Below are 18,141 nucleotides of genomic sequence, written 5' to 3'. Positions count from 1 at the left end.
CATAACAGTGGGAATTTTAGAGTCACAAACTACCAAACAGAAAAGGAAATGCAGGGGCATCTTGTATGCCAATGTTACCAAAAATGTACAAATTTCACTGAACTGTTGACCATGATAATATATAAACACTTCAGGCAGCTATTTACTGGCCCAGACCTGCCCAAGGAGATGCTGAGGTCTCTCGCCAAGAATTCAGATCCAATTCAGCACCAGGGAGGGGCTCATGAAGACACACAACGAACAAGCCATCAAATCTGAGTATATACTGTGCTAGATGGCGGGCTATATGGGGACCCTCACTTTATAATCAAATTAGCGTTTGCTGCTCAATTTGTGGTTAGATAATATAAAACTTTGATTTTCGTAAAACTAAGCCTTCCTCCGAAGCCAGCTGTTTACATTAATGAGTGCAGTTGTGGTAAGGAGCTCTTCCCTTGCATGAATCCAGGAAAGGCTACTCCATACCTCTGGCCAATTATTTAGACTTTGGATACAGCCACCCACAACGTGGTGTTTAAAAGGTCCTTTCCATGATACCAGGGGAAAAGCTTCCTGAAACAAAACAAAAAACAAAACAAAACAAGGGAATTTAAGAAAGCACCAACTGCATACTCCTCCCTCAGGTGATGTGAGAAAAGTATCACTGACTAAAAGTTGGTCTTCCGTGGATCTTACCGTACACGGTATTATGAGATGGAATCCCGGGACGGAGCGCTGGCTGTGCGTTCCACTAGGCTGCACCAAAGCCTTGGCTCTGCTGCCCCGGTCCCGCATCCTCCACATGCTCTCGGTCTGGTAGGCAGGGAGTGAGCCCTGGGGGGAGGGATCATGCCCAGAGGGTAGGATCTGGAATTTACCTCAGGTTGGCTCTGGTGCCCACGCAAAAGACCCTTTCAGGCAAAACTGTGACAAAGTGTCATGATTTTCACAGCTCTTGAAGGAGCGCTGAGTTTTGGGATTCACAGCATGAGTTTCTAAGCTCTTCAGGCTCCAAGTAAGGCAAACGCTACATGTCTTTCCACTGTACCTCCCTCAGCTGTAGCTCTTAGAGTAAGGTCACTAAGAAAAAGTGGACATAATTTGCTTGAATAGGTGATGAGGTAAATTTAAACTAATAGAGAAATAAAGCTGGAAAGGTGACCAAAAGAGAAGGGGAAAGTGGGTGGGGAGCAGATGAGGGGCAAATATAGCTATAAATTGAAAGATGAAAAAACAACAACCCACATTTGAAGTTTCAGTGAAAAGCTGACGGGCAGAACCCTGATTGGACCTGAGATTTCTCCTCTCTTTCCCATATTAAAAACACTAAACCTCTGGAGTTGAGTTATAGCTGAGTAAATTATAGTTAATTGTAAGTTCCCACCACTTGGGGTGGGAAGTCCCCATACTCAGAAACTGTACCAGCCCCCAGCAGCAGACCTCCAGTAGCTCTGGGCAGGTGGGGTGCCAGTGGCCGACTAACGCCTCCCATAGTGGGCAGCTTCCACAGGCTCCGAGGACCACAGAGCGTTGCAGCTGGCCAGGCCAATGACGACAATGGATGCTAAGACAGGTGTGGCTGAGCGCGGCTAGAACTTGATGTATCAACTTCAGGCAAGCAATTTCAAGTTTGCAATGGGGGCCCCTTCTTAACTTGGGAGCAGGGGAAGGCCCCTTAGTCAGGGGGCGGGCCAAGAATTTCAAGGATAGGCAGGGCCGCCTCAGAGCTGCTTCTCTCCCACATGGCCAGGACAAGGAGAGAGCCCAGGTCTCCACTTCCTCCATGCCTCCAACGTTCCACATCACTGCTCCTGGCTCTTCCAAGTGCCATGCCTATAAAGGGCGAACTTGAAATTGTGTCTCTGTAATGGTGGTGATGCCACAGCTGTGCCCACTCAACCTCAGTCTGCCGGATGACACGGCTGCCGCACTGCTGATTCATCTACACTGGCAACGGAGCTGGCAAACAGGGCTCTGTTGAGTTGCTGGGAGTTTGCACGCTGTCCAGCAACACTCCCTAAAAATCTGTTGGAGGGTGCAATGGATTACTAATCCCACTCCTTTAGGCAAAAAGACAGAGAGAAGCATTTAGTGTCTAAGGACCCTGTCCCAGGAAGGGAGAGGTACTGAGGTGAAACACAGGTCGTGTCTATACAGTCTGGGCAAAGCAGATGTAGAACGACGGAATCTAGTTCACATCATTCAGAGCCAGTGTGGAAGTGTGGCTCTCTTCTAATGCTATTTGGCCATGGCCTTAGAAGCCTCCTTGGGTCACCAGGTATGTATTTCACTTACTAAATGCTATGTCTGAGGCAGTGGGCCTAGAAGACAGACAGATGTGGCACTTTTATTTTTTTTTCTTGCTCATGTCAGTTCTTCTGCTCCAGTGCGGCATAGACTGTCAACCTGCAAAGGAAAGGCACACAGAGACCCCCCACCCCCGCCCCATCTCCCCACCCACTCACATATGGGGAGACAAAGGAACCCTAGGAGACACACTCCAGGATGGCACCACTCGCTCTTCCCTAACAGACTGGCTTTGAAAATATCTCTGGAGTTCTGACAGTCTCCATGGGTGGATGCTTCCCAGCAGTGGCTCTTAGGAGAATGGGAAGAGGTGACCAGTGTCCTGAGGCTGGGTGTAGCATCTCACTTACCAGCCAAGGAATGTTAGTTCTCTGAACTTTTGTTTTGAGAGCAAGAGAGAAAGAAAGATAAAACACAAGGGAAGGAGGTCGGGGGAAGCAGGGCAAGGGCACACAGGAGTTAAGTGGAAAAGGAATGACACCTCTGGGCCTGGCTGATCCACACAGCATCCTTCTGCCCACAGACTCCCGCGGGCCCAGATGAAGGAACTCTGCTAACTCTGGCACTCCACAAAATTTCCAGGAAAATTTCCAATTTGACACAGGAGCCCCCCAATAAGACGGTGTCCTCCGAGAGGGCTGGCGGTGGAATTTCATGATCCCACTGCAAGGATGCATCACTGGGCCTGAACCACGTCCTCACTCCCCACTTTTGGAGCAAGTTGCTCTGACAGCTGTGAACACTCTGGGCTGGACTTTATCACCGCCTGAGCTGTTGTACCCAACTTTGTTATACGCTACCACTTCAGATAAAACCCATTAAGACCACACCCAACGTTCATATTTTTTAAATGGTTGGGAGGAAAACCTGCTCTTACTTCCATCATTAAAATAAACACATCAACTTAGTGAGCAAGAATGAGAACCCAGATGAAAAAGGACTCCCTCTAATGAGTTACACTGAAGGTGGACATGGGGAAGGGGCTGCTTGAAACACATGATGGGAAAATGTCTCTCCATTGTCCCATACTATGCACTGATATACTGGGTCAAATGCCTGTCATATATTCTGAAGACGTGTATTGTCTTTCTCCTTGATGTCTTAAAAAATTTGTTTTAAAATCACATTTAAAGGCTCCAAACATGCAGCAATAATACAAAAAAAAAAAAAAAAAAGGAAATAAAACAAATGAAAATAATCAACACCACAACATTAAAAAGTGCAACTTACTTCGAATGGGGCCTGGACGGGCTCCTCTGGCACTAGTGACCCACAGTCACAGAGGGGAGAAAATCATGGGAAGAAGCCACACAAACACACACACACACACACACACACACACACACACACACACACAGTTCTGGGCAGACGGACTCAAAGGATTAGGAAACACAACAGCCCATCTTTCCTCAACTACTGGAATGAGCCGGTGAGACCACACAGGACAGGACACCAGGTCCCCCTCCCTAGGCCACGTCTCTAAATAATCTTGGTCTAGCACCACCGTAAACAACGCAGAACTTTCACACAGACGTGCAAATGCTGTGAGTCCTTGGAATCCTAGTGTTACTGAACGTGTGCTGTGTCCTCCTCCTGAGGATGGCGAGTGAGGGGAGGAGGCCAGATGTCATTCAGGACCATTTCCAGGAGAAAGGGAGCATTCCTGAGGTTCAGTACTCAGCAGTAGAAGCAGAGGACCCTCCTTCACCATTTCCTAAAAAGGTTGCACCTCAAAATAGGTAAAAATCCATGGACTGCATTCTGAGCGGTTTGGGTGGTAGGGCAAAATTAGGCAACCTCTTCCAAGGAGCCTGGAAAATCTAAAATCGAGACCCCCAAACCGAATTGCTTCTCAACAACCAGATGGTCACTCCTGTTCCTCCTCTTCCTTGGCAAAAAAGGTCTCCAATTCCATTAGTTTCTTTATCAACAGAGCATCCAGCTCTCGACTCTGCAGAGCTGCCTTCTGGGCCCTGGTAAAGCTGCCTGCCACCTTGACCTTACCACGAGCTCTCCTCTTTCGTGGGACGGTAAAATCCTGAAATTCTAGAACTCGTTTTCTCTTCTGTTGGCTGATTGAGATTAGCGTACCATTTCGTTCCTTGGGTTCCTCAAAGATGGTCTCCAAACACCTGAGGGCAGAGCACAAAAAAGACTCAACACCACACCGACTCACATGGCACATCTCCTGGGCCACCAACCGTTCTGGTCAACTGGGGCTTAAATGACTAATGACTACTTACTCAGCTGTTTCCTCTGGCCAGTATCTATCTTTTTTTGTATGAAAAAAAAAAATTTTATGGATATGTAATATGTGAACAGAGTAAAAAAACTGCAACTGGACAAAAGGGTAAAGAATACAAGGCCAGCCCCTGTTGGCAACAGCAGCATATTTTTTGTGTATCCTTCCAAAAGTCATTCAATGCACAGACATGCATAAATAAGCATATATTATCAGAGATAGCCCTTTTGCATAAAGTACCAGCGAGTAAACATTTTAAAATTAATGAGCCACAGAGGACTCTATTACATATTCTTTTTTGTTTTTAAACAACCCTTTAAAAATGTAGAAACCATTCTTTGCTGACAGACTGTAACAAAAAAAGAAGGAAAGAAAAGAAAGGAAACAGGCCACTGGCTTAATTTGGCCTGTAGTCTGCTGACCCATGACATATATCCTCCACTTTGGTTTTTTCCTCTTACTCAAATGGTAGCAAATTACATACACTGTCCTATGCACTGTGCCTCTCTGACCTGTCAGTACTTATTTTTTAAAAACATTTTATTTATTTATTTGACGGAGAGAGAGAGAGCACAAGCAGGGGGAGCAGGAGAGGGAGAAGCAGGTTCCCCGTTGAGCAGGGACCCGGACGCGGGGCTTGATCCCAAAACCCTGGGATCATGACCTGAGCTGAAGGCAGACGCTTAACCGACTGAGCCACCCAGGCGCTCCTGATTCATTCTTTTCAATGGCTATATAGTACATTCCATTATAAGGCTGGATTATAATTTAATCAGAACTCAATTAGTGGATATTTTCAGTTGTTTCCAATCCTTTCCTATTATTTAGCAATGCTGCAATGAATAATCTTGTACAAATGACTTAGAGCAAATGTTCACCTTACAGGATAAAATCCTGGAACTCTCCTGCTACAACCTGGACACAACAGGAATTTAATAAATGTTCCCTGACTTAAACTGAATTCAGACTTGAAGGTAGCCAATGAAATTCGTTCTGTATTTGGTTTTGTAATCCTATCTGAAGATTGATGATTATTAGTCCTGAAGAAGAGAGCTGGCCTATTTGTTAAAAACACAAGTACAAACTGAAGTAAGACGTTTTCTGTACCTACCTCATTCAACACATGTTCCTGTCCCATCCTACCACCAATCCCAGTTCAAAAGCTGGGAAGTGAAAATATCAATTCATGTTATTTCCAATAACTGAACATAAAACCCTTTCTGAAGTGAAAGGATTGGAGATTTACATCGATCATTTCAGAAGCCCTCCCAGTCTATTAAGTCCTACTCATGTACCCACCTATTTGCAGGAGGAGACTTATAATTCTTATTGGTATAGATTTCTTCTAAACTAAACTCCTTTTTCTTCAACCTGAAAAGAGAACAAAATAAGTTTTTTTTTTTTTTTTAAAGATTTTATTTATTTATTTGACAGAGAGAGACACAGTGAGAGAGGGAACACAAGGAGGGGGAGCAGGAGAGGGAGAAGCAGGCTTCCTGCCGAGCAGGGAGCCCAATGCGGGGCTCGATCCCAGGACCCTGGGATCATGACCTGAGCCGAAGGCAGATGCCTAACGACTGAGCCACCCAGGCGCCCCCAAAATAAGTTCTTCATGCTGTTCTCTCTTAAAGATTTTATTTATTTATGAGAGGAGAGAGAGTGCGAGATCATGAGCAGGGGGAGGGGGAGGAACAGAACCCCGCTGAGCAGGGAGCCTGATGCAGGACCCTGGGATCATGACCTGAGCTGAAGGCAGACTCTCAACCAACTGAGCCACCCAGACACCCCCTCCACGCTCTCTTGAGAGAAAAGACTGCCTTCCCAACTCGATGGGCTTCTTTTCTTTCAGCCCCTCTGCAATGAGTTTTAGATGTGTCTCATGTGCACAACACATATTTCTAGGCTGCCAATTTTCAGCTTTATGAAATTTTGTCTATACTTGCTGGCAATGATATAACTGTATTTATATCTATTATCATATTTTACAGCTTCTTTTAATCCTACCTTTCCAATGTTTTTCTTCTCCTTGACTGACTCCTTACTTTCTATCCCCCCTTTCTGGCTTGGAAATTATACATTCCCCTTTTATTGGCTGGCAAGCATTTTAATAAGTATATTTAACTTGGAAACTGAAGTGCATCAATATTTTTACCCTTTTCCCAAATACAGGTCCCTGGAATTTTTAATCCCAATCAAACCCATCTCAATTTATATGTTACTCATGTTCTATTTTGTTTCCTTTTTTTAAATTTTGTAATTTATTTGGTGAAGAAACCAGGTCATTTGACCTGTGGCTTCCACAGTCTAGATTTTGATTACACCCACATAGTATCATTTAACCTATTCCTCTGACCCAAACATAGGGAAATACTACAGGTATTTCCTACAGATTGACAACTGAGATACAGAGGCATAATGAGATTTAGGTGTTTTGGTTTTTTTTTTTTTTAAAGAATTTTATTATTTATTTGATAGAGAAAGAGAAAGAAAGCATAAGATAGGGGAGAGTCAGAGGGAGCAGACTCCCCGCCAAGCAGGGAGCCCGATGCGGGACTCGATCCCGGGACTCCAGGATCATGACCTAAGCCGAAGGCAGTCGCTTAACCAACTGAGCCACCCAGATGCCCCCAGATTTAGGTGTTTTGATAGGAAGATTTTTAGATGGTGGTGTACCTTGTGGTACCTGTTGTTGACTTTTTTGTAATATTAATAGCCACTGAAAAATGTTGATTACATTTACTACTTCTTTAGGGTCATACATGGTAATAGTCTATCACTCCTCTAATCATTAGATAGAATTCTTCTTTTTCTTTCTTTCTTTATTTAATTGAGAGAGAGAGAGACAGAGACAGCAAGAAAGGGAACACAAGCAGGGGGAGTGGGAGAGGGAGAAGCAGGCTTCCCGCCGAGCAGGGAGCCTGATGCGGGGCTCGATTCCACGACCCTGGGATCATGACCTGAGCCGAAGGCAGTCGCTTAACCAACTGAGCCAGCCAGGTGCCCCCCAAATTTTATTTTTTTATTTTTATTTTTTTAGATTTTTTAAAAATTTATTTATTTGACAGAGAGAGAGACAGCAAGAGAGGGAACACAAGCAGGGAGAGTGGGAGAGGGAGAAGGAGGCTTCCTGCTGAGCAGGGAGCCTGACCTGGGGACTCGATCCCAGGACCCCAGGATCATGACCTGAACTGAAGGAAGATGCTTAACGAATGAGCCACCTAGGCGCCCCGCCAAATTTTATTTTTAAGTGATCTTTACACCCAACATGTGGCTTGAACTTACAACCCTGAGAACAAAAGTCACATACTCTACTGACAGCTAGCCAGGTGCCCCCCTGCCCCTCCCCCCGCAAGTTTATTACTCTTAAAATGGCTACTCAGTTGCCCCAAGAGCACTTTAGTCTTTCTTTTTACCATTGATTTGAGGGGACACCTTTGTCACATTCTAAATTTCCCTATGTATTTGTGTCTATTCCTGGACTCTCTACTTTAATTTACCAATCTGTATGCTTATGCTCTGGCACTACACTGTTCTTATTTATTAAGACTTTACAATATAGTGTAATATCTCTTGGGATTAGTACCTCTCTTAGTTCATTCCTTTTCTGAATTTTCCTGGCTATTCTTGCTTCTTTATTTTTCCATATGATTGCATTAAATATAACTTTTCCATTTATTCAAATCTCTCCTTAAAAGGAACAGCTCTTGGTCAAGTGAATTCTATTCAAATTTGTAGGGTATGCTGTCATGTACCGTTATCAAATTATTGCTTTTTAGCTCAAAATGTACCCTTCAGTACCTACTCTTGTGAAAATGGAATCTTGGACTCTTAAGCATTTCTTCTTTATAGTTAAGTACGATGCTAAAAGCTTTGGCAGAAGTGGGCATTGGGGAACACTGTAGGAGGAAAAGAGTTTCTCTTCCTGGTTCTGGTAAACTTTTTTTCCTGTCATTGTGCATGTTTGTTGGGATGTCAAGGAGGGGGCATTTGGAGAGGGCTCAGCCCTAGTTGTGTGGACAGAGCATGCAGTCCCTTCAGTGCTCTGGCAACCCTAGCCTGGTGATCATGCCATATGCTTCCTGACACATATGTGACCTCCAGGCCATAAGTCTACACCCCAATTTCTTGAGGTCTGTTTCCTGTGGCCCTCCTGAAAGAAATACAACATGCTCCATGCCTTACATCCACAGTAGCACCCGCACTCTCCTTGCATGCCTGCCTGCCTCAGCTTGTCCGCACCCTGCAAAGTTGCTATTTCCTGAGTGCCTAGTTCTGGCCTTAGCAACCCAGAGCAAGCTAATGGGTTGCAACCATACCCTTTCCAACAAAGTCTAAATGCCAACCTAGGGAGGTGGCCCCTCTTCCAAGTTTGTCCTTCCTTGAGTACGTGCTCTCAGTCTTAGGGTCCCTCAGAATTCTCTGTACATCTTGTGGTTACTCTCCTATTATAGTTTAACATTTTATATTAAAGTTCCCCTATTTAAAATACTGTATAGTTTGTCTGACTGGACTGACAGACACGTGAACCCCCAAGAGCTAGCTAAATAAGGTTGCTACTAAATACCAGTGGTATTCACACTAGTATACCAGAAGACATGCCACAGAGTACATGAATACCCAGTTTTAGTGGAATCAACCTCCTAATCTTTAATTTCCTAGAACTTCTGGTCATATGTTTGAGAAGTGTCCTTGAATGATCATGCAGAGTTCTCCATTCCCACAAATTCTTTCAGAATAGCACCTATCCATCCTGAATGCTATTTCAGTATATGAATCAAATCCCTGATCTTGCTAAGTCCCCTTCAGTAATTAATGAAAGCGCAGTAAACTTGTATGGGACTGGTCTTTCCCCATTACATATAGTTGATTAAGAGAGAAGTGGCTTTAGAAATAGGGTACTTTGGCTGGTGTCAGAATATTCAGATTTCAGATATGCTGCAGAATGGGTTTGTCAGAGCGACCCTGCCTCATTTATCTCCTGATTATCATCAAACAATGCCTCCTTCAGAAGGAGGCCCTACTTAGGAAAAAGAGCTTCAAATACCAACATAGCTTGTTCATGTATTTAACTGTACCCAATGTTTCTTCCAAAACTATTCTCAATTCTCATTGACAGTCTGTTATCACTTCGAAAGAAAAGTTCCACTCAACAGTCAATTTTTCTTTTTTTAAAAAAATACAACCGAAATGTTTACTAGGACTATCAAACATTTGAAGATGAAGTATGTAAAACCCACAGACAAAAATTTTAAGTAATTTCCTTCAGTAAAGGAATAAACTTTTAAAAAAATCACATAAAGAAATATTTAATTCAATTATTTAATCTTCATCTTATTTTAGCTTATAAAATGTTATTAACTTCTACCCCTGTTAACAGCAGCAAATATTACAGGATACTGCCATGCAAGTTGGTTTCATAATATATTTTTCTCCTACATTAAATATTGAAGCAATCCTAAGATTTACATAAATTAATAGGTTTATTTCTGATTTTTTACATGACTCTTAATTGTTCCTAAAAGTCCAATAACGTTGTTTGATTCATATATGCATACACATTTACTGAAGCAATATTATGCTTTTTACCATACTTCTCACTTCATAATTTATTATTCTAACTACACATTACATTGGTTTATTACAAATCCAGTAATGAGAAACAGCATTACCATGTTGTTTTAATAATGTGCTACTAAAATAAATTTTTATTTATATTTGTTACATGATTTTAATTTTGACTTACGGCTTTTACAAATTTACCTTATAAGATGTGTTCCATAATTTATTTCTCAAGGTTTGTATGATTTTCATAAGTGCGAATTAACACATTTACTTGAGTTGGAAAACAAAAGTTAGGAAGTAAGAATGATTTGGCTGATGGGCTTGAATGATAAAAGCTGCCTTTGCCAATTAAGTTATATGTCAAGGGGTGGGGGAATGTACAAAATGGGTGAAGGGGAGTGAGAGATTAGGGCTTTCCGTTATGGAATGAGTAGGTACAGCATAGGGAATATAGTCAACGGTATTATAATAGCATTGTATGGTGACAAATGGTAGTTACACCTGTCGTGAGCACAGCATAATGTATAGTCTTGTTGAATCACGATATTGTACATGTGAAACTAACATTGTGTCAAGTATATTAAAAAAAAAAAGTTGTATGTCAAAGCTTTTCCATAAATTTAATGCACTGAATTTACAACTTCAAGGTTTTTTGACAAAAGAGGATGTGAATAAAAGCATTTTATTATTAGGTATCTTAGGCTAAAGTTTGTTAAAAATCTTATTTTTTCAACCTCTTTCACTATATTGATTTAAATAAAGTATCTCTAAGTGAAAGACCAGCATACAAATTATTGGGCATCTGACACTTACTGGTCAGATCTTTTTGGTGTGTTGCTCATACAATGAGATACTCACTGCTTCGATGCCTGGTAACAGAACCTATGTGAGTCAGCGTTTTTCAATCCTTTGCTTTCAAAAAAAATTAGGTGGTAAATCATTAAATATAATTTGATGATAGATCACTGTGATTTTTTGGCATATTACTTGAAAGAAGTTCAAAGGACTGAATGTCATTACGATATTAAAACTCTCTCCACTCCCAACTATGTATTTATAATAAAAAGGTTTTTTTAGAACTTATATCTACATATAAATGCAAGACAAAATACATTTGATTCTGAATCCTATTTCTTTTTTTTTTTTTTAAATATTTATTTATTTGACACAGAGAGAGCACAAGCAGGGGGAGCGGCAGGCAGAGGGAAAAGCAGACTCCCCGCTGAGCAGGGAGCCCGATGCGGGACTCGATCCAGGGACTCCAGGATCATGACCTGAGCTGAAGGCAGACGCTTAACCGATGGAGCCACCCAGGCGCCCCTGAATCCTATTTCATTCTAAGAATAAGTACTATTCAACCTAGGATATCTGAAATATTAAAAAATTTCTCTTATAAAGACATATGGTAGGATGATCAATAAAAGAACTGTAATATAAAATATATTAAGACAAAAACCATGTGGGAAAAGTAGAACGTCAATTATGATCACAGTAATAATTATTGCATTTGTGTTGTGTAAAGCAATATAATAGGTACAGTACACATTTTTTCCTCAAGTGGACTGTACAGCAGTCTTAAGTGTTGGGAATTCTTACTACACTTTACAGACACATTCTTGAAGCTCAGGAGGGTCCAATAACTTATCCTGGGGTTACTTAAGGGACTACTGTTAGGCTTCTATTTGCCAATGAGAAATGAAGGAGTGAAATCCACCACAAGTAAATGTAACTCTGGAGATTTTTTTTTTTTAAATCGTATCTATTTATTTTTTTTTTAAGATTTTATTTATTTATTTGACAGAGAGAGACAGCGAGAGAGGGAACACAAGCAGGGGGAGTGGGAGAGGGAGAAGCAGGCCTCCCACAGAGCCGGGAGCCCAATGCGGGGCTCGATCCCAGGACCCTGGGATCATGACCTGAGCCGAAGGCAGACGCCTAACGACTGAGCCACCCAGGCGCCCCGAACTCTGGAGATCTTTTATAAAATGTTTGTATTTTCATAGTGTGTCTGGGTAATGTATAGTACATCAAATACATAATTTGGTAATCCTTTTTTTCTTTCCACTTCCCTTTTTAGGGTTAGCAATTATGTCTGTCATAAAAAATAAACCTTTAGAAACCAAGTTTTTAAAGGCCATGAGATAGACCATAGCATGCATCTGGCATTTTCTTAAAAAAAAAAGAGAAAAAAATTAAACTTCTTTCCCTCATGACATGAGGCTCCTTGTCAATTTTGCACCAGAATGTTGTGAGCTTGGGCTGTGGGTTTGGGTAAAAACTGTGTGAGAGAGAAACCACCTGAGCCATGCGACTGACACCATGGCCTAACACAGGTGTCTTAACCATTGAGCTTTGGCATCCTCACCTAAATCTGGGGGTGACAATGGTGCTGACCTCCCAGCACCACTAGGGGACGAACAGACTATGTACACAAAGGGACAGCATAATATCTGGCATAGTGAGCTTGATAAAAATGATTAAGAATGCAGAACAATATCCCTGGCACATAAATCTCTGGTCATATTATCAATTAATTCTTTTGGATAAATTCCTAGAAGTATAATAAATAGCTCAGAGTATATGACCACTTAAAAGGTCATTATATTCTATCAAACAATTTTCCAAAAAATGTAAACCTATGTGTATTAGAGAAGGAGCTCACCTTTTGGGTCGAGGAAGGCCCATGGGGGTAAGATTAGGGTCTGGCTTAGGAATGGTTTTCCGGATACGAATCTGTGAGACTTTCTTTGGCCTCTTCTCTGGCTCAGCCTATTTTTAAAGATTAAGAAGAAAGATGGTCAAGTTAGAAGACATTTTAAATACATAAAGTCCTTTTTCTTGACACTCTAAGATTTTGCTTCCTCAGTTTACAGTTGACTCTAACTCATAGTTTATGACAAAGCTCTACTTACTCCTGCTGACAGTGTTCTCAGCAACCACTCCCTTTATATTGTTAGAAGAGAATCTACACATTCAGCTCAGATATTGAGATAAGCAATATGAAAGCCTGTTAACTGTTGGAGACAGAGAGAGACTGCAAAATGAAGAATACCATTGTTCACTCATCTTTGAATGCAAGCAGCTCTTTGGTTCAACTCTCTAAATACTGTTAAATGCTACTGTCAAGAAAAAAGTTTCTGGAAAACAATGCAGACTAAGAGATCCAGAGTAGCCAAGCAGAAAACTCCTGCCCTCAGTGGCCAAGCAGAAAAACTCCTGCCCTGGTAATTTCCAGCAATCAGCTGAAGCTAACAGTGATAAGCAAAGACACGCAGGGGCCTGTGTGTACCCATCATGTGATCTTTGGTCCTCGATGGACACTTCCAGTATTGCTCTCGACTCTATCAGCACTTTACCTCTTTCTGTTCTGGAGGGCTGCTCTGTGGATGGGGGCATGCCGCTGCCACAGTATCCAGCTCATCAAATTCAGGGACTTGGAACTCGGAGGCTGAAAGCAAGAGCTTGCTGACAGCTGAGTCTGTTACCAAGCAAGACTTTGGTACCAAGGCAGGGAATGGAGGCTCTAGTCTAGCACCATGAAAAGAAAAACAGAGAAGGAAAATATGAGACGGGTTTCACTTTCTCCCTTGGCACATTCAACTTCTTAACAACATACTAAGGTTGAAGATCTTCCCTTTTTCCAGCAATGACGTTTCCAGCCAACCTGTTCTCTAGTTATTGCTGGACACAGCCTGTGTCTATATATTTAAAAAATTTAAAGGATGTGGTCCATCCATTTCATTGGTGTAGAGAAGTTTTTTTTTTTTTTTTTTAAAGATTTTATTTATTTATTTGAGAGAGAGAATGAGATAGAGAGCATGAGAGGGGGGAGGGTCAGAGAGAGAGGCAGACTCCCTGCTGAGCAGGGAGCCCGACGTGGGACTCGATCCCGGGACTCCAGGATCATGACCTGAGCCGAAAGCAGTTGCTTAACCAACTGAGCCACCCAGGCGCCCGGTGTAGAGAAGTTTTATAAGGAAAAATGTAAAAAGGAAGAGACTTTTTGGAGGAAAAAGGCATTTAGTGAACTGAACAAATGAACTGTGCTCAATGAGATCGATCCCATCAAGGCAATGAAGCTGGCTCTATGACCAAGAGATAGCTTGAGAGGGAACTTGTGGTACAAAGAGCTGGCTAGTGATTTTGACTCTTTTTCAATAAATGGTACTGATTACACATCCTTAGTCACTACTTATGATAAAATGCATCTAAATCTCGGATCAGGTTTGGAAGGAAAATAGACGTCAGAATCATGCTATGCTCAACCCACACCATCTGCTAGCGTGCCCTCTCAGGTTCTGTGTTCACTTGCACATTCACTCTTCCTCTCTGTCTCTGTCTCACACACACACACACACACACACACACTGCAAGCCGCAAGCCCTTATGTAGCAGGTGCTGCTGGAGGCTTACCTCATCTGACTGCCACTGGTATTATAAGTAGCTTCCATGCCTGGAAGAGGCACATACGGTAACATGGTGTGGCTGAAGTGAAGCAAAAGTACAAAAGCAACAGGTTAGGGCAGTGGAACAACAGGGAAGTTTTGATGCTACTGTGGGTACTCAAAGGTTTTAATGCTACTGATGGCACATGATATTCAATGGGGCCCTAGGAAGACAAGAAATGTCAGTCACTCAGAAAGAAGAAAAAGCCCCCCAGTCCTGAGCATTACATTTATGTGCCCACCACTGGAGTGGAGGCAGGCTGACGGAAGATTATTTTCTAACTTATATGGAAAGAAGGTAGAGAGAGGAATAAAGAGAGGACAGTAAGAGAAAGGAGGGGAACAAGAATGGCTTTGAGTCTTACAGCTTCTTTTGTTGAATATATATCTTAAAGATTTCAAAATATAATTCACAGATAAAAAAATCTTGTATTATTTTTTTTTTAAGATTTTATTTATTTATTTGACAGAGAGACACAGTGCGAGAGAGGGAACACAAGCAGGGGGAGTGGGAGAGGGAGAAGCAGGCTTCCCGCCGAGCAGGGAGCCCGATGCGGGGCTCGATCCCAGGATCCCGGGATCATGACCTGAGCTGAAGGCAGACGCTAAATGACTGAGCCACCCAGGTGCCCCACAAATCTTGTATTATTCATCTCTTTATTAATGCCATTAAAATAAAGCCTAATTTCTATATCCTTAAAGAAGATTATGAAGAAACCTTATTTTCTTTAAAGCCAAGTTGCACATAAAACATGGTCATGTAGAAGAAAACCATTAATAGAGTTAACTCCTTTGTAATTAAGCTTTTATTTGTATAGATGAAGCAATGGTATTCATCACTTATAGATACATCAATAAATGAAGGTGGAGAGCTTTTTAATGCCTCTCAAAGTAAAACCTGTATCAGTTTCTACCAAATTTGGAACACAGTACAGGTTTAATCAATGAGCGGTTTGTATGATGACCATAAAAACAATCCATCTTCTCTTAGAAGTAGTAGATTTGCTCAATGTCTAGAAAACAAAGACAATTCAGATTTTTAGAAGGTTTAGCACTAACTACTTCAGGATTCCCGGACAGGTACTGATAAAAGGAAAGAGGCAGGGTGTATACTGGAGAAGGAGCTGACCAAATCAGAAATCAGAAGACCCTGCATCTAGGTTAGCTCAGCTGAAACACTAACCTGATCTGGGTTAGAAAAAACCATGTGCCTCAAGCTCATCATCTATAAAGACAGCAAAAAAGAAGCCCATTCAACTTTCATTAGAGAGTGCTGAAGGTTCAAATAAGAAAATCCTTTGGGGGTGCCTGGCTGCCTCAGTCAGACGAGCAGGCAGCTCTTGATCTTAGGGTCATGAGTTCAAGCCCCACATTGGGTGTAGATTAAATAAATAAAACTTAAAAAAAAATCCTATGGGGCGCCTGGGCGGCTCAGTTGGTTGAGCGTCTGACTTTGGCTCTGGTCATGATCCCGGGGTCCTGGGATCGAGCCCCACATCAGGCTCCATGCTCAGTGGAGAGCCTGCTACTCTCTCTCCCTCTGCTGCTCCCCTTGCCTGTGCACTTCCTCTTTCTCTCTCTGTAAAAAAAAAAAAATCCAATAGAAACATAATTTAATATTTGTTAAGTCCTGCTTTATTGGGTTACTCAATTTATCATGCTTAATATTTCTAAGTGTGTTTAGAAAAACAGCAAACTTCCAAACTTAAAGTCAAGGCATATGATAACGCACTTCTGGAGCCAAGAAGAAGGAAAAGTCCCTAGAAACACCCCCCACCCCAACATTCCACTTGAATTAAATTAAAATAAAAAGAATAAAATAAAATGCTAGACATAGGAAGGAAGGCAGAGAAAAAATATTCCATGCCAGGAAACAGAAAAGTCAGGAGGGAAAAGAGTTCTGGATGAAGAAAAAGGGCCAAAGGCCGCACGTCTTCACAGGGTGCAACAAAGAACTGGCCTATATTCGAACCTCAGGCATGAACACAGCATAGAGAAGGTAAGACAATTTAAAGCTGCATGTCAGACACTGAGCAGAGCGTGGTTATGCGGTTCTAGAGGTATACTGACAAACCAGACAAAGTAAAAGCAGTATACTATGATTTAAAGCAATGTGAGTCGGGGGTGCCTAGGTGGCTCAGTCAGTTAAGCGTCTGCCTTCGGCTCTGGTCATGATCTCAGGGAGGGTCCTGGGATCGAGCCCCGCGTCGGGCTCCCTGCTCAGTGGAGCATCTGCTTCTTCTTCTCCCTCTGCACACCTCCTGCTGTGCTCTCTCTCGCTATCTTTCTCTTAAACAAATAAAATCTTTGAAAAAAATAAAACAATTTGATTCATTCCAATGTATTTTTTGTGACTACACTGTAAGAACATTTTTCTATTAACTACAGGACAAGTACTTCGAAGATCATTCATCTCTCAATTTCCATCAGCCACGTTCAGGTTCTGCGGTGTCTTTCTGAAACCCTTTGATTTAGTTAGTTTTCTGCTAAGACAGCCAGGGAACTTTGTAATATGCACCAGACAGCGTTTTAGTGACACAGAATGATTCTGCATAAGAGACTGCACAGACACATGAAGAACAAGGCCTCTCCCTAATTTTACGGCTTTGCTGGTGTTGAATTTTTAAACTATAGCAATGATGAGGGCCAATTAAAAAAAATTTCAGTTTCTGTTTATTTGAGGGATTACAAATAGGAGGATTTATTATGTCTGAGACAGATCCTTAGGATATAACTCTCTAATTCTTTCTCCTCTTATTTCCAATAAGGAGGTAAAATGAGGGGCACCTGGGTGGCTCAGTTAAGCATCCAACTCTCAATTTCAGCTCAGGTCATGATCTCAGGGTTGTGGGATTGAGCCCTGTGTAGGGCACTGCACTCAGCAGGGAGTCTGCTGAGATTTTTCTCTATCACCCTCTTGCCCCCCCCACTCTAACATAAATAAATGAAAACTTAAAAAAAAAAAGGTAAAATGATATTGGTGAAATTATTTTCAACTATTCTAAGTGGTCAAACCACTCTTCTCTAGCTCACTTAAAATTCTATAAATTGTACAACTATTGTATGTAAATGTCAATCTTTGAAGCCTCTCTGCTCCAGAGAGAAATCCAAAGGTTCATGAACTAGATTTGGTGATACCTACATAATTAGTTTATTTACTTAAGAAGTACTTATTCTGGGGGTGCCTAGGTGGCTCAGTCGGTTAAGTGTCTGCCTTCGGCTCAGTTCATGATCCTGGAGTCCTGAGACTGAGCCCTGCATCGGGCTCCCCACTCAGTGGAGAGCTTGCTTCTCCCTCTCCCTCTGCCTGCCGCTCCCCCTGCTGTGCTCTCTCTCTCTGTCAAATAAATAAATAACATCTTAAAAAAAAAGTACTTATTCTGTATCCTTTATACATCAAACACCGAAGTAGTTGCTGACTGTATAATACTTTGTCAATAAGATATAATTAGAAGTCATTATTTGTCACTATTTATAAGTCTTTGACGTGTAATGGTGTTCTTTGGAAGGCGAGGGCATGGGTAGAAAAGAAGAGATTCAAAAGATTTGATGGTTTGCAAATGACATGGACAAAACATAGAATGGTAAAAATACAGGGGTAGATTC

The 18,141-nt window shown here is 41.9% G+C and overlaps 1 protein-coding gene across 1 annotated transcript in view; it reads right to left on the bottom strand.

Moving 5' to 3' along the window:
- Window positions 1-3,472: 3,472 nt before the first annotated feature.
- Window positions 3,473-18,141, bottom strand: part of PRR14L (proline rich 14 like) — a 43,911-nt gene continuing 29,242 nt past the window's right edge. Inside the window, exons 4-8 of the mRNA XM_044921115.1 lie at window positions 14,504-14,575; window positions 13,447-13,618; window positions 12,753-12,859; window positions 5,828-5,899; window positions 3,473-4,418 (exon numbers count right to left, since the gene is read on the bottom strand). Coding sequence (XP_044777050.1) covers window positions 4,154-4,418; window positions 5,828-5,899; window positions 12,753-12,859; window positions 13,447-13,618; window positions 14,504-14,575 — 688 coding nt within the window. The 3' untranslated portion in view covers window positions 3,473-4,153. The remainder of the gene's footprint in view (window positions 4,419-5,827; window positions 5,900-12,752; window positions 12,860-13,446; window positions 13,619-14,503; window positions 14,576-18,141) is intronic.

Source organism: Neomonachus schauinslandi, chromosome 14 (genome assembly GCF_002201575.2).
Source record: "Neomonachus schauinslandi chromosome 14, ASM220157v2, whole genome shotgun sequence".
NCBI lineage: Eukaryota > Metazoa > Chordata > Mammalia > Carnivora > Phocidae > Neomonachus > Neomonachus schauinslandi.
The sequence above is the reverse complement of the archived record's forward strand: the minus strand, read 5'-3'. Positions and strand labels throughout refer to the sequence as shown.